Source organism: Manis pentadactyla, chromosome 6, assembly GCF_030020395.1.
Source record: "Manis pentadactyla isolate mManPen7 chromosome 6, mManPen7.hap1, whole genome shotgun sequence".
NCBI classification, from domain to species: Eukaryota; Metazoa; Chordata; class Mammalia; order Pholidota; family Manidae; genus Manis; species Manis pentadactyla.
The window spans coordinates 35,845,388-35,871,284 of NC_080024.1; the positions used below are offsets into that span (position 1 = coordinate 35,845,388).

Sequence of the window (25,897 nt, forward strand, 5' to 3'; positions counted from 1 at the left end):
TCATTAATCCACCCCAAGCCTAATTTTCGTCAGTCTCCAATCTTCTGAGGCATAACAAACAAGTTCTTACATGTAGAACAAATTCTTACATAATGAATAAGTTACATGGTGAACAGTACAAGGGCAGTCATCACAGAAACTTTCGGTTTTGCTCATGCATTATGAACTCTAAACAGTCAGTTCAAATATGAATACTCATTTGGTTTTTATACTTGATTTATATGTGGATACCACATTTCTCTCTTTATTATTATTATTTTTAATAAAATGCTGAAGTGGTAGGTAGATACAAGATAAAGGTAGAAAACATAGTTTAGTGTTGTAAGAGAGCAAATGTAGATGATCAGGTGTGTGCCTGTAGACTATGTGTTAATCCAAGCTAGACCAGGGCAATAAAACATCCACGTATGCAGAAGATTTCTCTCAGAACAGGGGGGGTGAGGTTCTAAGCCTTACCTCTGTTGATCCCCAATTTCTCACCTGATGGCCCCCCTGCGACTGTGCCTGTCTTAGGTTGTTCCTCCCTTGAGGAATCTTACCCGTCTCTGGCTAACCAGTCATCTTCCGGGGCCATACAGGGAAATGTGAAGTTGGTAAGTGAGAGAGAAGCCTTATTGTTTGAAAAGGTTAGCTTTTTACTTCTTTGCATATTTATGCCCTGTGGCTTCTATGCCCAGCATTTGTCTTGAGGTATCTTTACCACTTGGAGGAGTTATGATACTCGGTAAATTTGATATGAGGCACGAATTCTATTTAAGGGTTGTAATTAGGAAGGAAGAAGAAAAGCTATAGAAGTAGCAGGCGGAAGAAAACATGGGAAGATTGATTATTTCTTTGACATATCTTCTTGTAGAGTAACTTCAGCATATATAGGTTTGAAGCTACTACTTAAATTGCGCACACACATTAACATAATAGGAGTATAGTTACATAACCAAAGCATATCTGTAATTACCAGCCATCTCCAGTGAAACCAAGAAAACCATTAAGGCACCTTAGGCATTTGTGAAAACTTATCTATGATATGGTGGATATTGTCCAACTGAACTTGAACAGTCTGAGAGAAATCAGACAAATTAAAACAACCCATTCCTGGGGACTGTTCACATGCCATATGTTCTTTTAACAGTAAATAGTCTGTAGTTGTAAGAGTTTGGAGCGCTACAATTTGCACTTCTCCAAATTCTTGGTTGAGTTCCAACAGTATAGATCCAGTCAAATTTGTTGTTTTACTGTATGCACAGGCCAGCTTAGATATCTCCTTCCTCATTCCCATGGCAAGTCCAGGAACTGGTGGGATGAGTGCATCTACAGCTGTAGCAGTGCGTGGATCTTTGTTGGGGTTTTTTGATGATCATCTTCTGGCATGAGTCTTCCAGAGAGTGCAGATGTAGGAAGTTCTTTTTCATATCGTATCTCAGTTCCTTTTCGGGGTAGCCCAATTAGGCTTTGATCCTCTGTATAAACACAAACAGACCCTTTGCCTACACTTTTATATGCCCTTTATACCCTGTGTAGAACTCGTTGGAGGTTACCACACAGGAACTGCCCTTTTTTTTTTTTTTTTGCTTTGTTTTTGGTATCACTAATCTACACTTACATGACGAATATTATGTTTACTAGGCTCTCCCCTATACCAGGTCTCCCCTATAAACCCCTTTACAGTCACTGTCCATCAGCATAGCAAAATGTTGTAGAATCACTACTTGCCTTCTCTGTGTTGTACAGCCCTCCCTTTTCTCCTACCCCCCCATGCATGTTAATCTTAATACCCCCCTACTTCTCCCCCCTTTATCCCTCCCTACCCACCCATCCTCCCTAGTCCCTTTCCCTTTGGTACCTGTTAGTCCATTCTTGAGTTCTGTGATTCTGCTGCTGTTTTGTTCCTTCAGTTTTTCCTTTGTTCTTATATTCCACAGATAAGTGAAATCATTTGGTATTTCTCTTTCTCCGCTTGGCTTGTTTCACTGAGCGTAATACCCTCCAGCTCCATCCATGTTGCTGCAAATGATTGGATTTGCCCTTTTCTTATGGCTGAGTAGTATTCCATTGTGTATATGTACCACATCTTCTTTATCCATTCATCTATTGATGGACATTTAGGTTGCTTCCAATTCTTGGCTATTGTAAATAGTGCTGCAATAAACATAGGGGTGCATCTGTCTTTCTCAAACTTGATTGCTGCGTTCTTAGGGTAAATTCCTAGGAGTGCAATTCCTGGGTCAAATGGTAAGTCTGTTTTGAGCGTTTTGATATACCTCCATACTGCTTTCCACAATGGTTGAACTAACTTACATTCCCACCAGCAGTGTAGGAGGGTTCCCCTTTCTCCACAGCCTCGCCAACATTTGTTGTTTTTTGTCTTTTGGATGGTGGCCATCCTTACTGGTGTGAGGTGATACCTCATTGTAGTTTTAATTTGCATTTCTCTGATAATTAGCGATGTGGAGCATCTTTTCATGTGTCTGTTGGCCATCTGTATTTCTTTTTTGGAGAACTGTCTGTTCAGTTCCTCTGCCCATTTTTTAATTGGGTTATTTGTTTTTTGTTTGTTGAGGCATGTGAGCTCCTTATATATTCTGGACGTCAAGCCTTTATCGGATGTGTCATTTTCAATATATTCTCCCATACTATAGGGATCCTTCTTGTTCTATTGATGGTGTCTTTTGCTGTACAGAAGCTTTTCAGCTTAATATAGTCCCACTTACTCATTTTTGCTGTTGTTTTCCTTGCCCGGGGAGATATGTTCAAGAAGAGGTCACTCATGTTTATGTCTAAGAGGTTTTCACCTATGTTTTCTTCCAAGAGTTTAATGGTTTCATGGCTTACATTCAGGTCTTTGATCCATTTTGAGTTTACTTTTGTATATGGGGTTAGACAATGGTCCAGTTTCATTCTCCTACATGTAGCTGTCCAGTTTTGCCAGCACCACCTGTTGAAGAGACTGTCATTTCGCCATTGTATGTCCATGGCTCCTTTATCAAATATTAATTGACCATATATGTCTGGGTTAATGTCTGGATTCTCTAGTCTGTTCCATTGGTCTGTGGCTCTGCTCTTGTGCCAGTACCAAATTGTCTTGATTATTATGGCTTTATAGTAGAGCTTGAAGTTGGGGAGTGAGATCCCCCCTACTTTATTCTTCTTTCTCAGGATTGCTTTGGCTATTCGGGGTCTTTTGTGTTTCCATATGAATTTTTGAATTATTTGTTCCAGTTCATTGAAGAATGTTGCTGGTAGTTTCATAGGGATTGCATCAAATCTGTATATTGCTTTGGGCAGGATGGCCATTTTAACGATATTAATTCTTCCTAGCCACGAGCATGGGATGAGTTTCCATCTGTTAGTGTCCCCTTTAATTTCTCTTAAGAGTGACTTGTAGTTTTCAGAGTATAAGTCTTTCACTTCTTTAGTTAGGTTTATTCCTAGGTATTTTATTTTTTTTTTGATGCAATTGTGAATGGAGTTGTTTTCCTGATTTCTCTTTCTGTTGGTTCGTTGTTAGTATATAGGAAAGCCACAGATTTCTGTGTGTTGATTTTGTATCCTGCAACTTTGCTGTATTCCAATATCAGTTCTAGTAGTTTTGGGGTGGAGTCTTTAGGGTTTTTTATGTACAGTATCATGTCATCTGCAAATAGTGACAGTTTAACTTCTTCTTTACCAATCTGGATTCCTTGTATTTCTTTATTTTGTCTGATTGCCATGGCTAGGACCTCCAGTACTATGTTAAATAACAGTGGAGAGAGTGGGCATCCCTGTCTAGTTCCCGATCTCAGCGGAAATGCTTTTAGCTTCTCGCTGTTCAATATAATGTTGGCTGTGGGTTTATCATAGATGGCCTTTATTATGTTGAGGTACTTGCCCTCTATTCCCATTTTGCTGAGAGTTTTTAACATGAATGGATGTTGAACTTTGTCAAATGCTTTTTCAGCATCTATGGAGATGATCATGTGGTTTTTGTCTTTCTTTTTGTTGATGTGGTGGATGATGTTGATGGACTTTCGAATGTTGTACCATCCTTGCATCCCTGGGATGAATCCCACTTGGTCATGGTGTATGATCCTTTTGATGTATTTTTGAATTCGGTTTGCTAATATTTTGTTGAGTATTTTTGCATCTACGTTCATCAGGGATATTGGTCTGTAGTTTTCTTTTTTGGTGGGGTCTTTGCCTGGTTTTGGTATTAGGGTGATGTTAGCTTCATAGAATGAGTTTGGGAGTATCCCCTCCTCCTCTATTTTTTGGAAAACTCTAAGGAGAATGGGTATTATGTCTTCCCTGTATGTCTGATAAAATTCCGAGGTAAATCCATCTGGCCCGGGGGTTTTGTTCTTTGGTAGTTTTTTGATTACCGCTTCAATTTCGTTGCTGGTAATTGGTCTGTTTAGATTTTCTGTTTCTTCCTGGGTCAATCTTGGAAGGTTATATTTTTCTAGGAAGTTGTCCATTTCTCCTAGGTTCCCCAGCTTGTTAGCATATAGGTTTTCATAGTATTCTCCAATAATTCTTTGCATTTCCGTGGGGTCCGTCATGATTTTTCCTTTCTCGTTTCTGATACTGTTTATTTGTGTTGACTCTCTTTTCTTCTTAATAAGTCTGGCTAGAGGCTTATCTATTTTGTTAATTTTCTCGAAGAACCAGCTCTTGGTTTCATTGATTTTTGCTATTGTTTTATTCTTCTCAATTTTATTTATTTCTTCTCTGATCTTTATTATGTCCCTCCTTCTGCTGACCTTAGGCCTCATCTGTTCTTCTTTTTCCAATTTCGATAATTGTGACATTAGACCATTCATTTGGGATTGCTCTTCCTTTTTTAAATATGCTTGGATTGCTATATACTTTCCTCTTAAGACTGCTTTTGCTGTGTCCCACAGAAGTTGGGGCTTAGTGTTGTTGTTGTCATTTGTTTCCATATATTGCTGGATCTCCATTTTGATTTGGTCATTGATCCATTGATTATTTAGGAGCGTGTTGTTAAGCCTCCATGTGTTTGTGAGCCTCTTTGCTTTCTTTGTACAGTTTATTTCTAGTTTTATGCCTTTGTGGTCTGAAAAGTTGGTTGGTAGGATTTCAATCTTTTGGAATTTTCTGAGGCTCTTTTTGTGGCCTAGTATGTGGTCTATTCTGGAGAATGTTCCATGTGCACTTGAGAAGAATGTATATCCCGCTGCTTTTGGATGTAGAGTTCTATAGATGTCTATTAGGTCCATCTGCTCTACTGTGTTGTTCAGTGCTTCCGTGTCCTTACTTTTTTTCTGCCCAGTGGATCTATCCTTTGGGGTGAGTGGTGTGTTGAAGTCTCCTAGAATGAATGCATTGCAGTCTATATCCCCCTTTAGTTCTGTTAGTATTTGTTTCACATATGCTGGGGCTCCTGTGTTGGGTGCATATATATTTAGAATGGTTATATCCTCTTGTTTGACTGAGCCCTTTATCATTATGTAGTGTCCTTCTTTATCTCTTGTTACTTTCTTTGTTTTGAAGTCTATTTTGTCTGATATTAGTACTGCAACCCCTGCTTTCTTCTCACTGTTGTTTGCCTGAAATATGTTTTTCCATCCCTTGACTTTTAGTCTGTACATGTCTTTGGGTTTGAGGTGAGTTTCTTGTAAGCAGCATATAGATGGGTCTTGCTTTTTTATCCATTCTGTTACTCTGTGTCTTTTGATTGGTGCATTCAACCCATTAACATTTAGGGTGACTATTGAAAGATATGTACTTATTGCCATTGCAGGCTTTAAATTCGTGGTTACCAAAGGTTCAAGGTTAGCCTCTTTAGTAACTTACTGCCTAACTTAGCTTGCTTATTGAGCTGTTATATACGCTATCTGGAGATTCTTTTCTTCTCTCCCTTCTTGTTCCTCCTCCTCGATTCTTCATATGTTGGGTGTTTTGTGCTGTGCTCTTTCTAGGAGTGCTCCCATCTAGAGCAGTCCCTGTAAGATGTTCTGTAGAGGTGGTTTGTGGAAAGCAAATTCCCTCAGCTTTTGTTTTTCTGGGAATTGTTTAATCCCACCGTCATATTTGAATGATAGTCGTGCTGGATACAGTATCCTTGGTTCAAGGCCCTTCTGTTTCATTTTATTAAATATATCATGCCATTCTCTTCTGGCCTGTAGGGTTTCTGTTGAGAAGTCTGACGTTAGCCTGATGGGTTTCCCTTTATAGGTGACCTTTTTCTCTCTAGCTGCCTTTAACACTCTTTCCTTGTCCTTGATCTTTGCCATTTTAATTATTATGTGTCTTGGTGTTGCCCTTCTTGGATCCTTTCTGTTGGGGGTTCTGTGTATTTCTGTGGTCTGTTCGATTACTTCCTCCCCCAGTGTGGGGAAGTTTTCAGCAATTATTTCTTCTAAGATACTTTCCATCTCTTTTCCTCTCTGTTCTTCTTCTGGGACCTCTATAATACGGATATTGTTCCTTTTGGATTGGTCACACAGTTCTCTTAATATTGTTTCATTCCTGGAGATCCTTTTGTCTCTCTCTATGTCAGCTTCTATGCGTTCCTGTTCTCTGATTTCAATTCCATCAATGGCCTCTTGCATTCTATCCATTCTGCTTATAAACCCTTCCAGAGTTTGTTTCATTTCTGTGATCTCCTTCCGGACTTCATCCCATTTCTCTTGCGTATTTCTCTGCATCTCTGTCAGCATGTTTATGATTCTTATTTTGAATTCTTTTTCAGGGAGACTGGTTAGGTCTGTCTCCTTCTCTGGTGTTGTCTCTGTGATCTTTGTCTGCCTGTAGGTTTGCCTTTTCATGGTGATAGGAATAGTCTGCAGAACTGGGACGAGTGACGGCGGGAAGGACTTCCTTTCTTGTTGGTTTGTGGCCCTCCTCTCCTGGGAGAACAGCGGCCTCTAGTGGCTTGTGCTGCGCAGCTGCGCGCAGACAGGGTTTCTGCTTCCTGCCCGGCTGCTATGGAGTTAATCTCCGCTGTTGCTGTGGGCGTGGCCTGGCTCGGGCAGCTACTCCAAAATGGTGGAGTCTCGTTGGAGCAGGAGCTGCTGGGAGGCTATTTATCTCCGTAAGGGGCCTGCCTGCTCCCTGCAGCCCAGGGGTTAGGGTGCCCAGAGATCCTGGATTCCCTACCTCTGGATTAAGTGACCCGCCCTGCCCCTTTAAGACTTCCAAAAAGCACCCGCCAAAACAAAACAACTCCCACCAAAAAAAAAAGAAAAAAAAAATTTTTTTTAATTAAAAAAAAAAAAAGTTTTTAATTAAAAAAATAAATAAATAAAAATTAAAAAAAAGGTGGTCGTTCGTTTTTCTTTATTCTCCGGTGCCAGCCTCAGGCCTCTGCTCACCGGTCTTGCTGCCCTGTTTCCCTAGTATTGGGGTCCCTATCCCTTTAAAACTCCCAAAAAGCGCTCGCCAAAACAAAACAGCAAAAAAGCAAAAAAAAAAAATGGTCGCGCGCTTTTCTTATGTCCTCTGTCGCCCAGCCTCCAGTGCCTGCTCACTGTTCTTGCTGCCCTGTTTTCCTAGTATCGAGCGCCCTGCACTCTGGCCCGGATGGCGGGGGCTGGGTGCTCGGCACCCCTGGGCTCCGTCTCCCTCCCGCTCTGCCTGCTCTTCTCCCGCCGGGAGCTGGGGGGAGGGGCGCTCGGCTCCCGCGGGGCCGGGGCTTGTATCTTACCCCCTTCGCGAGGCGCTGGGTTCTCTCAGGTGCAGATGTGGTCTGGATATTGTCCTGTGTCCTCTGGTCTTTATTCTGGGAAGGGTTGTCTTTGTTATATTTTCATAGATATATGTTGTTTTGGGAGGAGATTTCCGCTGCTCTACTCACGCCGCCATCTTCTGCCCCTCCTGCCTAAAAGTTCTTATATAACCTTTTCTTCAAAACAAATTATTTTGTCCACTTAGAATTCATTTTAAATGTCTTCTACTTCAAGAAACCTTTTCTGTTTATTGCATCCCACACTTAGGTTCTAAAATTTATGACTGTGTTACACAGTTCAGCACTTAATTGCCACCCACGTATTTTACAAATATTAGTTTTACTTGCTGAGTTGGTTTTAACTCTTAAATGCAAAGACCATGCCTTATACTTTTTTAATTCTCCAAAGAGATATGCACATAGGAAGATATACTATGTTTGTTGTTTGATTTTATAGTCCTAGTCCCCTGCAAAATGTGCTATAGTTAATATTTTCTCATTTTTAAAGCTCTTAAATAATACAGGAAGTTCTATCTCAAAAACATAAATATGTGAGGAAACTTTGAAAACTGAATTTTAAAGTTGAATCTTTAATAGCTTTTCTCATAGGGTACCTACCATCCTGCCATCCATTGCACATCTGTAAAGACATCAGTATATTTTAATCATTTACTTATTTATGCTCCTACCTCATTCTGTAATTTTTGAGGCAGCTCCTACCTCATTCTATAAATTTTTTAGGCATCTTACAAAAATATGCAGTGATTTGGAAACCATAAAGTGCTTAGGCTTGAATTAAGACTCTTATATTCCAACTTCCCTTCCTATAAACTGTGTCTTTGGGCAAAATGCTTAATCTCGATAAGCCTCAGACACTTGTGCTGTGAAATAGGTTGATGTGAATATTAAACTAATCCACTCAAAATATTTAGTACATTACCTGGCATACAGTTAGCTTTCAATAAATGTTAAATAATGTAAAATAAGAATAAAAGTAAAATAAGAAGTCAAATAAATAGAAATCAGGATCAGGGGAAATTAATTAAGAAGATTCACTCTGAGTAGTTAAATTGCAATTATATATCAAAGCCTGGCCATAAATGACTAGTTAGTGCACACTGTTCAAAAGTTATCTTTGAGTAAAATTTTTTACTGGCTTTGATATGAAAGCAGTTCTCATGTGGGGCTTCTTATGGGGAAGCACTGAGGGTGTAGTATATAGTTTGCCAAGTGTTGACATTAAATGCAGTTAGTTTGGGTGGTAGTCTCTTAAAACCTGCTAAGGTCCAAAATATATAAAGAGCTCATGTACCTCAACAAACAAAAAGCAAATAATCCAATTAAGAAATGGGCAGAGGATCTGAACAGACTTCTCCAGAGAAGAAATTCAGATGGCCAACAGGCACATGAAAAGATGCTCCACATCACTAATCATCAGAGAAATGCAAATTAAAACCACAATGAGATATCACCTCACACCAGTAAGGATGGCCAACATTCAGAAGACAAACAACAACAAATGCTGGTGAGGATGAGGAGAAAGGGGAACCCTCCTACACTGCTGGTGGGAATGTAAATCAGTTCAACCATTGTAGAAAGCAGTATGGAGGTTCCTCAAAAAACTCAAAAGAGAAATACTATTTGATCCAGGAATTCCACTCCTAGGAATTTACCCTAAGAATGCAGGAGCCCAGTTTGAAAAAGACATATGCACCCCTATGTTTATCGTAGCACTATTTACAATAGCCAAGAAATGGAAGCAACCTAAGTGCCCATCAGTAGATGAATGGGTAAAGAAGATGTGTTCCATATATATAATGGAGTATTATTCAGCCATAAGAACACAAATCCTACCATTTGCAATAACATGGATGGAGCTAGAGTGTATTATGCTCAGTGAAATAAGCCAGGTGGAGAAAGACAAGTATCAAATGATTTCACTCATCTGTGGAGTATTAGAACAAAGAAAAAACTGTAGGAACAAAACAGCAGCAGACTCACAGAACCCAAGAATGGACTAACAGTTACCAAAGGGAAAGGGACTGGGGTGGGGGGAAGGGAGGGAGAAGGGGGAAAAGAGGCATTACGATTTGCACACATAATGTGGGGTGGGGGGAAGGGGAGGGCTGTACAACACAGAGAAGACAAGTAGTGATTCTATAATATCTTACTATGCTGAGGGACAGTGACTGTAGTGGGGTATGTGGTGGGGACTTGATGTTGGGAGGAGTCTAGTAACCATAATGTTGCTCATGTAATTGTAGATTAATGATACCAAAATAAAACATAAGTAAGAATTAAACAAAAAACCTGCTAAGGTAAGCTGAGGGCACATGCCATCATGTAAAATTTATGAGAGCCCCCAACACATTGTTGTGTCAGTTATAGATCCCCCCCTTTTTATGCAACTCACATCTTTTTTTTTTTAACTTGCAAGGTGAAGCATATGGAAGCTCATAGAAGCTTCGTCTCCTCTGTCCATTTTTACTCATACATGCATGGGATTTGGAAGTTTCTCCAACCCTACCCAAGTACCTTTTATCCATAAAAGCTTTCTTCCTCATATCCCACCATGCAGACCACTTCCAGCTTATTTTTTCACTTCAACCATCCTTTTGCTCAGCTGCCATTATGTGTCAAGCTGTGTGCTGGGTGCTGGATGTATTTATTATCCTCAAGGAGCTCAGTCTGCTCCCCTTTCAGGTAAATCCTGCCCCTTTCCACCCAGCAGACTGTTAGGATTCATGATGGTTAAGGACGTGTTTTGTATGTCATCATATTCTCAAAGCAGAGCAGGGGCTCTGGCACTTAGGTGCTTGCTCAGTAAGTGCTGTTGAATGAATGCATGAAGGAGATTTTTGTGGTGCTGTACATTGGTGGATGTGGGAGCACTGGTCTTTAATAATACTGTAATTGTGCATGTCTTCTATAAAGCCTCTTTCATGGGACTTACAGAAGGATACTGCAGTTGCTACTCGGTCTTTTGCTCTCTGTGGGTCCTCTGCTATTTCTGGAGGGTCCATTGCTGTTGGTGCCCTGCTTTTGGCAGAGATACTGGTTTGCTGTTCACCTGCTGTTTCCTTTTCTTCATGGACACACAGCTGGACTCTATTTCCCAGCCTCACTTGCAGTTAGGTATGACCATATGACTGATTCTGCCCAGTGGAATGTGAGCAGAAATTGTGTCACTTCTAAACCCAGCCCATAAAATTTCCCATGTGCCGTCCTCTCCTCCCTCCTCTGTCAGCTGAATATTGGTACCCCAGGTAACCAGGTGTTGCAGATGGTATAGTCTCTGCAGCCTGTGTCCCTGAGTAGAACTACTACTCTTTCTGTCCTATGACCATTGAACTTTATATGAGCAAGAAAAGAAAATATCCAATGTGTAAAACCACTAAGATTCTGAGGTTTGTTTATGTGTTACACCAGCTGGAATTACCATAAGCAATACAGACTCCTTTTATTGCCTACCCAACAGAGGTCTTTGTTTTTTGTCCTTTTTTTTTTTTTAGGAAAGAATAGTCTGATTTCTACTAGGCTGATCTTTCAGAAGCTTTTTTTTATCCCAGCATTTGAAAGATACACCAAACTAATTGAAATGTATGATTTGGTCCATCAATGGAAAAGTTTTGTCACAATTGACTCAATGTACCAGTGCTAAAGGAATACTTATATTTTGTTCAGTGAGCACAAGTCAGTGGCAGAACAAGAAAAACAAAACAAAAAATCTACTTCCCCAATACACTGATTGTCAGTCCTCACCCCTCCCAGTCATTTGATATGATTTCCCTAAGCCAAGCAGCATTTTACAAAGAGCAGCTGTCTGCTCAGGATGATTTTTTTCTTGTTCATACATGCCGTTTATTGCAATAGAGCATTCTTGTAGGCCAAGACTGAATAGTCTTGAAATTCATGTTGCAGAATCAAATACCAGTGTTGAATATTATAAAGTAAAGAGTTATTAGGGACACACACAAAAAAAACCTTGATAATATGTATGATTTGAGCTCTTTAGGAAGGGCGGGGAAGAAGGTAGTAAGTATATACATTTTTAAAATTGAAAGATTGTTGGGCATGTTTGATATTATCAACAGAACCTCTCAAAGTAAATGATTACATTTATTATAAAGTACTTTCAATAGTTGTTATGAGGATGCGTAGTGTAGTAGTACTTAAGCACTGAAGTTCTGAACTTAGATACCTTGGGTTCAAGGTCTGTTCCACTATCCTATTTTCTGTGTGACTTTGGATAGGCACTTTAATCTCTGTGCCTTAGTCTCCTTTTTTGGAAATGAAAAGAAAAATAGTACCTATTACTGGAGAGATAAATGAGATATTCTAGATAAAACACTTAGTACAATTCCTGGTAGAGTATGCTGCTGTATTATTATTATTAATGACAAAAAATTAATGTTAATCATAATTATTTCTAATGGAGCTAGGTTACTCAAATATAATATATCCCCAAATAGTTAAGGTCTTGGCAGTAGGTGGTATGAAAATATCACAGTGTTTCGGTTAGGCCTAGAAAATCCCGAGGGAACCTGAAACGTAAAGCAGAAGTTGGAAGCTAAGTTTCTGTGACCTCTGTGGTCGTTGAGTCATTCATCATCAGTTAACATATGATGTTGAATTGCCATTCAAAAATATCAGTTTTGTGACAAGTAGCCAAGGAAGAGATAATACATATCACAAGTGTTAATTTGTGTGCCTTTGTTAATTATCAGTTAGAAGGTAACATCTTTTATTCTTACTATTTGAGCCACCAACTTGGTTATCTCATACGAAAGGCTTAAAAATTTGTAGCTCTAATGTAAACATATTTACCCATGCCACTGAATAAATTTGCTTATTTATTTCATTATAATAGGAAATCGTCATCTACTACTTTTTCACAGTTCTGTAATAAGAGGTAAAGAAAATAGAAGCATTTTCTTTTCCCAGTTTATGGTCTCCTTTTTAACTCCTAAATTTTACAAGGAAGTTGTTTCAGGTAGTATAGTTGTCAAGACTTCCTTCTTGTTTTACACATATGGAAAATAGTGGAGGGTTTTTAGATTTCTAGATGCCTTTATTTTTATTTTAAAATTAGAGGACCAGAACGTAACTCTAGTAAAAGCACTGGCAAGAGTTTCAGATTATTAATATGATTACTAGAAGGTTGCATATTCAAGTCTACAAATAAGAACTACAATTCCACAACTGTCATTTGTATACAAAGATGATGTTACCAGCACAATCCCTTCTTTAGTTTTGTTAGTTTCTTTTCTGGAAAGTGTATAAATTCTTCCATTTACATGATACTTTGAAATAAGGTATTTCACAGAAACCAATTTTAATTGTATATCTGCCCCGGAAAATGTTGTAGCATTCAGACAGAGTGGCTTTCATTTTGCTTTTAATACCAGAGAAAAGTTTTGTGTTTTTTTTACTCAATGCTTTACAATTTTTTCCTTTAGTTAATTCCCTAAGTTGCTTTAAGGACTATAGTTCCCAATTACCTAATCAGTTACAAAAAGCAATAAGGAAACTCTAGAAATCTAAGTACAGGGAATCTTTTACAACTGCCACTTAATTCCAGCCAACAAATTCTAAGAATAGCTTAAACACATAAGACTCAAAGTTTTAGAAAACCCTTAGAATTTTGGAAAGAAAGAAAGAGAGAGGGAGAGAGGAAGAAAGAGAAAAAGGAACCCTATGACTGGAAGATTTTATATGTGCCCAAGCCTTCACACTTAAGACAATAACTGCTAGAGTTATACTGATCTAGAATTACAGCAAAAAGTATCTTTGTTATTGTTTTGGCCACTTAAATACATAGGTCCACCTTTGTCTACTTGTAAATTCTGCAATTGATTGTTCAGACATAGATTTAACAATAGGTTTGGCATCACCCTTTACATCCATTTGATGTTTTCAAATCTTTGATGATTCATCTTTAAGAAATGATTTCCAAAATTTATGTTTTGGATGTTACTATTGAATCTAATTTATTCTGAATAAATTCATTTTATTTCTTGGAATCTTTTTTAGTTTTTTCTTAGTGTTAATGAAAAACTATGCATATCTGAAAAGAAATGGGGTTAGCATCTTCAGTAATATAAATGAAAATATTTAAAAATATTTCTCTTGTATACTGCTGTGTCAACATTTATTAATTAAGACTCTATCCAGGCATTATTCAATTCTGAGAAAGCTGGTATTACCTAAGGTACTGCAATTGTTTAGCCAGATAAAGAAAATACTTTATTTGACTTATATGGATATTAGTTTAAGTGTGTATGCTATCTCCAATCATCTAGAACATTTTTATAATTAAAAAAAAAGATAAGCCTAAGAAAAATTATTTTGATGTTCTCAGTTAACTATAGGACATATAATCTAATGTACCCAGTAAAAATAGTGTTTATTCTATTATGGATCTATTTAAATTAGATCTTCCCTGAAATAAGATTGCATTATATGCCAAACATTGTGAATTTTATCTTGCTGGGTTCTGGGTATTTTTGTATTCCTATAAATATTCTTGAATTTTGTTCTGGGACATAGCTAAATTGCTTGGATATCATATGATCCTTCTGGATCTTGATTTTAAAGATAACTTAGGTGGAACAAGAGCAGTGCTTAGACTAGGGCTGACTCTTTCATAATACTAACACAAGACCCTTTTGAGTACTTCACTGATCCCAGGAATCTTGAGTCTTCCCAGTATGGCTGGTTGAAACAGGTGCTATTCCCAGCCCTGAATGGGTTCTAAGTACAGTTTTCTGTAATGCTTTTGGTTGGTTCGTCCTGACTTTGGATAGTTTATATGCATGCTTTTGTTGATCTGTACTCTACTGAGTATTTGAAGAAAACTGTCCACAGATCTCTGAAGTTTCTTTCTGTGAAGCCCTCTTCTCTCTGGTACTTTGCCCTGGAACCTAGCTGCCTAGGTCTCCCTGGACTTTCAGCTTCGCCTCCTCACTTAGTGGGTGCCACTCTGTGCTCTGCAGCTTTCACACCCTAACCAGGCAGCAAGCTGGGACTCCCCATTGGTTTCCCATCTCTCAGAGATCATGGCCTTTGTTGCTGATGTCCAGTGTCTTGGGAACTATTTCACATATTCTGTCCAGTTTTTGGTTGTTTCAGGAAGGAAGGCAAATGCAGTCCCTGTTACCCCATTTTGGCTTAAAGAAGGCTAATGTCAGATTAAATCTAAAATGAATATTAATCTTTTAGTTTTATTTTCCAAAATATAAATTTAGAGTTTATGATATCATCTCAAAATGAAAATTTTTTCAAGGACCAAGACCATGAGTTAATCTAGGCAGAACCAGATGATTTCCTAATCCCTTCTAGCTATAAAATGTCTTGTGAAAATATCTCTTCAATACATTTAAAGTAATAAAGATTTAAATTTGCACAGTGCACAGTTGCTGTACATTGAAATAATGACCAAGTGTGTTTTTCATTTGTTATCTTTATCCTTCTCTCCATCCCAACAAATTGTGAAGATACAATAAAACTGGCAAAGAGGCATTATAAATGGTCTTTACATTCTTTGGAAAACAAATTAGAACTATGTATTAAAAGCATAAAATTGTATACCCTTTGAATTATTAACCCCACTTGTAGAATTATAACCAATGTAAATAATCTAAGATATATAATAAGCTATACTTCCAAAAATATTAATCATGGTGTTAACTAGAATGGAAAAAAATGGAAATAACCTTAATGTCAAAGTAGGTGCCCAAAAAGGGGTTAATATGCAAAATATGTATAGAACTCCTATAACTCAACAGCAGAAAAAAAATAACCCAATTCAAAGATAAGCGAAAGACTTGAATGGACATTTCTCCAAAGAAGATACACAAATCAACAATAAACATAAAGTCTCTCAACATCACTAGCCAGTAGGGAATGCAAATCAAAACCACAATGACAGATCACTTCATACCCATTATGATTACTATTATAAAAAACACAGAAAATAACAAGTGATAGTGAGGAAGTAGAGAAATTGGAACTCTTGTACATTTCTGGAGGGAATGTAAAATGGTGCCATTATTGTGGAAAACAAGCAGTCCCTTAAAGTGCTAAACATATTAATATGACCTAGTGATTCCACCTCTAGGTATATATACTCAGGAGAACTGATAGCAGGGACTCAAAAGGACACTTGCACATATACATTCATAGCATTCACAATAGCCAAAAGGTAGAAGCAACCCAAATGTCTATCAACATGAACGATCAACAAAATATTACCTATACACAATGGAATATTATCCTTACAAAGGTTGGAAATTCTGACACACGCTATGATATGGATGAACTTTGAGGACATTATTCCAAGTGAAATAAGCCAGATATAAATACTGTATGATTCTACATATATGAGGTACCCAGAGTAGTCAAATTCAGTAAGACAGAATGTTGAACGGTGTTTCCCAGGACCTGAGGTGTTATTATTTAATGGGTACAGAGATTCAGTTTAGGATGATAAAAAATTCTGGAGCTAGATGGTGGTATTACTATACAAGATTATGAATGTACTTAATGCCACTGAACTATACACCTAAAAATGGTTAAAATGGTAAATTTTATGTTATGCATATTTTACCACAAATAATAAAATATTTATCTTTATTAGGGGTGTTTGTATATCTAGTTGAATAAATAATACACATCTCAAAAAAAAGTAATGTAAGGAATGCTGATCAGACAATGCTTCCTGCTCTTTCTCCTTCCAGGAGTGACACATGCTGCCATCTGGGCAGCGTGCATTTCCTACCTCAGCGCAGCAGTTCCCCCTGAGCTGAGGACGTCTGCTCAGGGGATCCTGCAAGGCCTTCACCTGGGTCTGGGGAGAGGTTGTGGTGCCATGATTGGAGGCGTGTTAGTCAATTATTTTGGTAAGAATGGTTTTTGTTTTTCCCTTTCTTTGATGACAATTTAAGATTTTTCAGCAATATCTAAATAAACATCAGATTATTACTGAAGATTGTCAGAAGCTAAACTCTAGTATTCAAATTCTCTTCCTAGCTTTCATGGTGGTGGTAATTAGAAAGCAGTGTGCTTAAGTCATTAAGATGATGAAGGCCCGCCTGTAATGGCGCACACTCCTGTGACAAATGACTTAATGAGATGCTGTGCAGGTACCGCAAAAGAACCAAACAAATAGGCACATGTACTTCTGGTTTGAGAGAGAGTACCCAAACCTGCAGATAGTAATTCTAGAAGAAAGAAAACTCATCATTGTTAATCCATCATGAGATCTGACCCAGCAAAGTCTACATGCTGGCTTCAGTAATGTCACTACATCTGTGATAACATAATCCACCTGCCCTGGCAGATCTCCCTTACTGGAAAGACTGGGGTGGGGGTAGAGATGAGGTTATTCTGCTCCACAGATCTGTGGAAAGCGGGTCCAGGAATGTCAGAATTTATAGCTCTATTTGAGCTGTGCTGTTCCAACTACAGATTGATAGGGCCATTTAATAGGTCTTTGTAAGAGCATCATTGAATTTTATGGTGAATGGTACTTAGAAACAATCCTTTGTAAATGCAGTTTTAAAATTTGATCAATGACAGAACCAATACCAGCACTTGTGGTTTTCCCACTATATGAAGCCAACAACCATTTGCCATTATCTGGTCTATCCCAAGCTCTCCTGCCTTTGCCCTGAACTTTAGAACACTGAGTTTGGAGGAGAAATGTCTGAATTTCTTGGAATTACTTGAAGAGTGCTGTTTGTTTTCACAGGGGCTGCTGCCACCTTCCGAGGAATCGGCATGGCCTGCCTGGTGATCCTCCTGCTCTTTGCCCTGATCCAGTGGCTGGCGGTGCCAGATGAGGAAGAAGGTAAACATATCCATTCTTTCTTTATGGTTCTACAGGTTGAAGCCATGTGAAATTCTACACAAACCTCTAAGAAACCCAAAGATGGTAATAGAGGGCACAGCAGACCTACTTGTCCAGATTTTCTCAGTGGTGCACTGATGAACTCATGGGTACTACTGCTGGAGAGAAGCTACTACCTACTTGTTGAAGAGAGTACTGGTGGTTTTAAGTAGCTTGGGGTTTTCTTGTTTTTATTTTGTTTTATAGCCTAAGGTCTTGGGAGGAAGTATTGGTTTAAAATTCCTCTGGTACTCTAGGGATTTCAAATTTATATCGGGTACATATAAGGCTATACAGTAATTTTACTACTAGGGATAGGGAGTGCTGTTAATCTCTATGCTTTTACCTTCACTCGAAAAAAAAGTCTTAAATTTTAAATTTGAAGTTTTCCCTAAACCAGGCATGGCCTTCATTAAAATTGTTGTAGAGAAAGGAGGTTACATTAAATATAATGTATATATGAGAACAAGCTGAATCAACTTTTTAAAATGAAGAAAGCCTGCCAGTAAAATGCAAACCTCTTGCTCAGCTCTTGGGTCCTAGGACGGGGCTCATCTTTGGTGTCCTGTCCTCAGAGGAGTGTTTGCCTCAAGTACTTGAAATGCTGATGTAAGAGAAAGACTAACTTGTTACAGAAATCCAGAGGCAGATTTTAATGCCGACAAGTTATGCAGAAAGACAGACCAATACTGGTATTTCTTACTTGTGTTCTTTTATAATCCCAACTGGATCATTATTTCCTATATAGCCTCGGTCCACGCCTTCAGTGAAAGACCAATAAAAACAGCCGTTGTGTGGCTTTTCTTCTTTTGATGCTTAGCATTAAGTGGACCTAACACAGCATTTACTATAACCCATGCCCCACAAATGTTATATCTAAGTTAAATGAAAAACATATTTCATATTAAATGTAAGTTAATGTCTACTAAGCCCTATAAGGAGACCCTGAAAGATAAACATCACATTCATTTGCTCCATACCTACCCGAGTAAAGAAGTCCTTGATATACAATTTATTAATGTTGCCAAGCTCACTAGAATGGGCATATAGGATTGTCTGCTTATTTATGTATTTAAATATGTAGAAAACGCTGAAAAATGCTTTAACATGATTTTCTCTCCAGACAAGACAATGTTGGCAGAAAGGATTCCTGTTCCTTCTAGTCCTGTTCCCATAGCAACCATTGACTTGGTACAGCAACAGACAGAAGATGCCGGGCCACGCGTGGAACCCAGACTTCCACCCAAGAAAACCAAGCACCAGGAAGAACAGGAGGATGTGAACAAGCCAGCCTGGGGGGTCAGCTCCTCTCCCTGGGTAACCTTTGTCTACACACTCTACCAAATTAAAGAGATGATGCAGCTAACAAGGGATAGTCGTGCTTCTGAGATACAGCCTTTACAGGTAAAGTTCCTTTGTGAGCCTATCTTAAGTGGGCTGATTTGTTTTAATTATTCATGCAACGGGATTTATGGAAGATCTGGTGGGGGAAATAAACATGCAGACAAATAATTTCAGTTCTCTGTGACAAAGGCATTTTAGAGGTGTATACAAGGTTCCACAGGGGGAAAATTCTGCCTTAGGGAGTTCAGGAGCCTTCACATTTCCTGAGAGAAAGAGAATCCATTCTGATTTTGTGTATTTCTTTAAAATTTCAGTGTTGACAGATTCTGGATCCACTGAGCATATATGATTCTTGCCTTGGGGACCATATATATCGCTCTCTGTAATTCTAAAATTCTAGTGGGGACATTTATAATGGAACCTCAAAAAATATCTGATGAATTACTGAATTAACATGCTGAGCCACTGTGTGGGTCTGATAGGACATCTAGCTCAGTTACAAGTATGGTTTTGCTGGTGGCCTCATGGGAAAATAAGAAGTGTGATTTTTCTTGTCCCTCTAAGTGTGATCTCTCCTGAGTAAAGTCAAATCATATTGATAAATCAGGATGGGTAACTGTAACTAAAGCCTTTGGAAAATGATTAAATGTGACTTGTATGGAAAGCTTGACCAAAGTAATGAGTCCACTTCCTTGTGTTTACATTACTTCCTTTTACTTGATAAAATCATGTCAGCTCTCTATCTAGAGTAGCTTAAGAGGACACATAAGGAAAACAAAGACTTGCGGAATTTGGGTAATTTCTTCTTAGGAATTTTGAACTGCCTTAATTAAATTTATCACAACTTTGTAAACTAACATATAATATTTCTGTAATTTAAACCAAATCTGATTCTTTACTGATAACCACAATGCATTCTGGTCCATACAGATCCTATTTATTTATCAAGATTATAAACTCAGACGTGTCCCTGTTCGATCAGCAAGGAGAACATGAGGGAGGGAGGAGTCTCTAAGAGGGAAGCAGGAGGAAGGATGACATTCTGCTGGAATGGCGTTGTTTTCATTACTTTGGGTACTCGCCCTCATGTTAGGCTTAAGTATCATTAAATTTGTTTTTTCTGGTAATGTTAAGATTAATAAAAATTGGTTGCTATGGCTTAGTTATTCTTATAAAGAAGTCATACAAATATTTTTTTACATTTTAGAATCAATCGCAAAAATAAAACTTTCCTTTGGTGCTCAGCAATTTGAAGTGATAGGTACTAATTCAGAGGAAAACCCATTTTAAAAAACATGTTTCCTGATTTTAATGTGGTGTGGAGTGTGGCAACATGGCATTTTACAGACATGCTGTGGGTATGTTCTAGACTAAATGTGTCCTCACAGTTACTTACAATTAGCATATTAATTGCTTGTTTATGTTCTTTTCTACATGGATGAGCTTTAACTTTTAGTGTATACTTTATCCCAAATATACATCAGGACTATTACATTCAGGGCATCTTTTCCTGGCCCTGCCTCTGCGGCGGCGAACGCCCTTCTTCCTGTCAGACAAGGTGCCTTCCAGCTCCTTAGTTCCCAGGTCTCCGCAAATGGCCTAGGTTTCAGTTCTGTGCTGTTGCCCAGTGACTTGCCACAATGGCTGGGCGGCGCGGGGGTTCAGTAAATACTCGCTGATGTAAACAATTTGTTTTCCCAGTAGTGACGATTTGGTAGTAATGTTCCTTTATCCACAAGACTCCTCTGCTTACAGTGTTTGTGTTTTTCATGCGGCTTTGGCAGTTGCACATAGGAAGAGAGATGAAAGGTAAGACAGTCTGTCCTTATTCCTCTAGTGCTTGTTCCCTGACGCGGTCACTTTAGGATGATCGCACCATGTTTCCTGTATCTTACTTGAAAGCATGTAAAAAGCACTGGACTTTTTTGCTAGTCCTGACTGTGAGGTAACTCCTGTTTTCTCCTTCCAGGGCACCAGTGAAAATCGGGAAAATTCTTCAGCTGGTGGAGCCCAGCCTGTCCCATGTGAGACTCACTCTGACCCATGTAGAAACCAGCCATCCCCTCAAGCAGCAGCATCTCAGATGCAGAGCAGCCCTGCCCACCCCAGTGTGGAGCAGCATGTGGAGGAGAATGAGGACCAGCAGGCTCAGCCTGCTGCTGGGGGACACTGAGGGCTCCCATTCATTTCACACCCTGCATGGGACCAGGCCCCTCTGCCAGGACAGAGAGAGAGGCACCCTGAACCCAGGACATGCCTCATCTTGAGGAGCGTAGCACCACACACACTTCTAAACACCTGAACTCATTAACATGGAAACACGCACACCTAGGAGCTACAGTACACATTGGCAGAAACAGGTAAACTTCCATGGTCCTGCTGGAATGGGAAGGGAAGTGGAGTTCATGAGGACTTCAGATACTTGGTTGGTTGGGCTGAGGACTACAGGACTTTTTCACAGTGCAGCAAGAGCTGAAACCAGCAGTTACACTAGGTAAGTGGAGGGGCAAATAGTGTTTCAAGGTGAATGTTGATGTAACTTCCCTCTTCTGATTATTTATTCTAATTATTTGGTTCTTAATGTAAACAGAAGAAACAGAATACATATGTAATTTTGTCCTGAAGAGTAGTACCATTTAATAAATTACAGAACATATTTAAAAAGTAACCAGATAAAATTTAGTAGCTTACATGCTTTTGTTTCAAAAACAAAAAAAAAGGGAAAAGTTTCATCAGAAACTTGGCATATCTCTAGCAAATATATTTTTCTATGCATATGGTATACAATGAAAATGGTCAATTCTTTGAGCAGTAAAAGCTATTACTGACTACTGCAATCTCAGCTAAGCTTTAAAATGCCTTTTGTTTTAAACGGGCTTTAAGACCAGAGGAGGAAATATTTAAAATAAACCAACCAATTCAGTATCCTATGGCTTGATAGACAAGGGTTTACTAAATTTTTCAAGACTGTAAATAGCCCCCATCACTATTTACAATTTTAAAGTGATTTGGGCTCTAATTAGCTGATGGGATAAAACTAAAAGAAAAAAAAATCACTGAATTCCTAAGGGTTTCTTTAATTAAGCAGTACTATTTACAAATGACAGTATAAGATTTAAGTGCCTGGGGGAGGATTACAAATTTTTTAAATTACATAATGAATCAGTTTTTGTTTGGTTTTTGGTGAAGGGAAAAAACTGGTGAATAGGAAACCAGGAATGGAAAGGACAGGAATAAGAAGTAACTATACTTTTCAATGACTAAAGAAAGAAATCTCAGTATTTTCTTCCCCATAAAGACACAAACACTGGACAGTTCAGATAGGGGTATGCTACTGTACATATTACAGTTACAGTCAGAACAATGGGTGGTGAATCACACATAAAGTTTGCTGCTAAAAATGGGAGCTGAGGATACCAGAGGGACTTGGGGAAGGGCTTTAGTAAGAGAAGACTGCTTTAGCTGACTGAACTATGGTGTGTATAATAGCTGTGGGTGAGCACAGAAGAGAGGAAGAAAAAAGCAGAGTTAAAAATGAGCAACTCACCTTACCCTCTGACCCTGATTAGACAGAATCAGTTGTAAAGTGAGGGCTTCTCCATGACACCACACTCTTGCCCAACACTGCATCTAGGAGAAGAAATTCTGCACTTGGATGTCTAGCTTTGCCACAAAACACAGCTTAAAAGTAACAGGAAGAAATAGAATTAAGCAAATAGTTATTTTTGCACTTGAACTGAAACGTACTGTACTGTAAATTATCATGACTCATTTTAAGTGACCTTTAAATCAGATGTATTTATTATGCTCATGCAATTATAAAAATAAAGAAAGATGACAGGCTGAACCTCACCTATGAATGTACAGTATGTGGATTTGTGAAACTGTAGGAGTTCAAAAACTTATATTGTACTTGTGTTTACAGTTCTGATTTATTCCTTTGAAAAGCCTGCTGTTTTGGAAATGCACAGTTAACATGTTGAAATAAAAATAAATACCATTTTTAAATATTTCTTAAACGATAAAGATGTGACCAAATAAAAGTCCTTTACTCTGTAATGCATGAGACCCAATTCACAGGCCTTTGTTATGAAACATTTACTGTGAGAGCTGATTCAATGATGCAGTAATTTCCAGCCTTTTAGAGCAACTCCTTCATAGGTTTGTAGACTTTGTGACTTTTTCTTCCTGTCCTCAAAGTCCCATATGCCATTTAAAAAAATACTGAGGAGAATCTCAAATTAAATATTGAGAATTTTATAACCCCACTTGAGATTTCCTGGAAATCTCCAGGGCTGTCACAAAGCCTGGGCTGGTGACATCATTGACTTAATGACTAATTTAATACTCTTTTCCCTATGATTATAGAAAAAGTCAGTTACCCCAGAGTGCTGAGCTTGTGTGAAACCAAATGGATTAGCTGCTAATAAAAAACTATTACTCAGACTTAAGTAGAATTTTAGATGATTATAACACACATATCTCCACTAGCCAGTAAATTTCATGAAAAACCTAAGCAACTCATAGGAAGAACAATACTGCTTTACTGGCTTATTCTTCTTGCCATGGGTTACATGGAGTAATTGGCAAGTGCTTCCCTCTGACTTGTAGTTGCTCCGGTACTGCGGGGGCTGGGCTGCTGGTGGTGTGTGGACCATTACTGAAGCAGTACTCCTTGAAGCAGATGATCCTGGAAAAGGGGAACCACATCCATGGTTACTGGGTGGTGGCTGTGTGCTGGTGAGATTATCTCTGTCCTTTCAACGACCCTATTCGGTACATGTCACTGTCCCCACTTTACATATAGAATTAGTTCCTATAATAGGAACTTCTGTTGGAGGATCCTGGGGCTGAGTTTATGCTAATAGTACCAAGGTCACAAAGCCAGGATTCAAATTCAAACTCACTTGATGTCAAAGCCCAGGTCTACACAGCACATCCCCTCTACCAGGGGAAGGGGAAGCCATTCCTTGCCTCTGTTATAGTAGAACAAGCCATAAAGCAGCCCTGGCCTGAATCCTTACTTTGTGTGTCTGATACTTGTATGTCTGTGGTTGTACTTCCATTAGGGTTTCTAGATATTCCCAGATACCTAGAAATCCAGTACCTTCACTCCTGGTGTTCTGTTATTCATGAATGCCAGACCCCTACACTCTGGCGGTGACTTGAATGGTTTGGCAACGTGGCAGAGGAAACATGAAGGTTGGCAGGGATGCTGAAGATGAGTGTCAGGGCAGCCGGGAAGAGCAAGCAGACATAGCCACTGCTCCGCATCCTGAGGGAATGGTTTTGTGGAGCAGCCCTGTCTGGTAGGGTAGCCATTAGCACAGGTGGCTATTAAGCACCTGCAATGTGACTAGCACATCTGAGGGCTTAATTTTTCATTTTAAATTTAAACAGCCTCATGTGACTCGTGGCTACCATATAGGACAGTGCAGGTATACAGGGAGAGATTATATCTCTTTGGGGGAATCTTTGGGCCTCAGTTTCCATATCTTCACTGTGAGAGGCTAGATCTAAAATTGTTACTCTGTGAAGATGAGGGTTTGCTGTGACAGAGATGACTATAGGGAGTAAGAGGTGATTTCCATCTAGAAAGTCTGTCCTTTGGTGCCTGGGGACATGCAAAAGCTGCTTCTGAAGCCCCAAACCATTCCTGTGTCATTTTAGCAGAACTCTAGAAGACATAGCTGAGAATTCCAAACCATAGTGCAGGTGGGAAGAGGGACACAGAATAAAGGGGTGAGAGAAAGGGGGACTGGTTTCTCAAATCAGAAAGTAGCTTATCTTATGTGAGGACAAATAATGGCTTAACAAGAGACAGTAACTGGAAACTTGTTAATGTCTAGAATGGAAAAGAAATGAGCCCATCCAGGTGGGTGCCTACCACTTAACTCCCATCTGCTTCAGGTGGTTAATGCAGGGCTACTTGCCCCCGTCACTCCAGCAAGTTTTTAGATGGCAGTGCAGTGACCATGTGGCGTTCGGGTCAGGAATGTGGGCTCTGGGAGTCCCACTGTGTGGATCTGAGTCCCAGCTCTGCCAGTAAGAATTAAATATATACTGAACCTCTCTGGGCCTCAAGGCCCTCCTCCATGAAACTAAGGTGATTACAGTATCTGCCTTGCAGGGTTTTTGGTGTTTAAATGAGATACTTGACACACAATGCACACTCCGTAAGATTACCATGGTTGTTGAGCACAAACAGGTCATGTGAGAGGACTGCTGTCTCGCTTCCCCAACCAGGGTCTAGCTCTCATAGTATTTGTTAACATTTAAATCTAGAACCATATTGCATTTGCCCAAACTACAGTGCTATGTTAAATATGTTTGCTATATCTAGGAAGCTATACATTCAGTTCCAACATGCATTGTAAACATTAGTGGTTGGAGATATAGGTTGGTTAAGGGATAAAATTAAGCAAAACGTAAATTAAAGAGGATGGGAAAAAATGAGAAGTAACAGTGACAGTTCCATAGTGTGCGAAGGCCACAGAGATGGAGATGTTGTAAGACTTTTGTTCTATAATTTAAAATTTCTTTTTCTTCTAAGGGATGTAGATAAATGTAAATAAGAACTTTATCACCACTTAACAAGTTATACACCATGCTCTTTCCCAAATAGTCAGCTGAAGATGCTCTTCTTTTCTATTATAAACTTGTATTTTATAAAGGTGAGGAATTTTTTTGTTCCCTGAAAAGATCAATGGGGTCTCAAAAAATAACATCTAGGCCAGTGCAAAGTGTGGTCATGGGCTGGTGCTGTCTATATCAACAGCTGCTGGTGTGTGACAAAATATAGAAAAATAAGCAATGTGAAATGTGTCAGGCAATGACATTACTATGACATCCCAACACATAATCACTGAGCTTACATTCTGTATGTCTTGGATAGGGTTGGAGGGAACTGTCTCAGAGGTGGCATGTCCATCGCCCTAGAGGAGGCATGTGCATCACATCAGCAGATGTAGTCACCTCAAGTGGATTGGCATGGGACCACT

General features: G+C 39.0%; 1 protein-coding gene across 5 annotated transcripts in view; it reads left to right on the plus strand.

Annotated features, from left to right (window-relative positions):
• The window catches only part of MFSD6 (major facilitator superfamily domain containing 6), a 101,301-nt gene that overhangs the window by 63,517 nt on the left and 11,887 nt on the right, over positions 1–25,897 (plus strand). For 2 of the 5 annotated variants that reach the window (XM_036928167.2, XM_057503716.1), the window contains 4 exons: positions 16,402–16,563; positions 17,415–17,513; positions 18,676–18,956; positions 20,866–22,904. In XM_036928167.2, coding sequence (XP_036784062.2) covers positions 16,402–16,563; positions 17,415–17,513; positions 18,676–18,956; positions 20,866–21,069 — 746 coding nt within the window. In that variant the 3' untranslated portion in view covers positions 21,070–22,904. Of the gene's footprint in view, positions 1–16,401; positions 16,564–17,414; positions 17,514–18,675; positions 18,957–20,680; positions 20,706–20,865; positions 22,905–25,897 lie in introns of those variants that run through there. The other 3 variants (XM_057503715.1, XR_005033189.2, XR_005033190.2) reach the window with 3 other exon arrangements.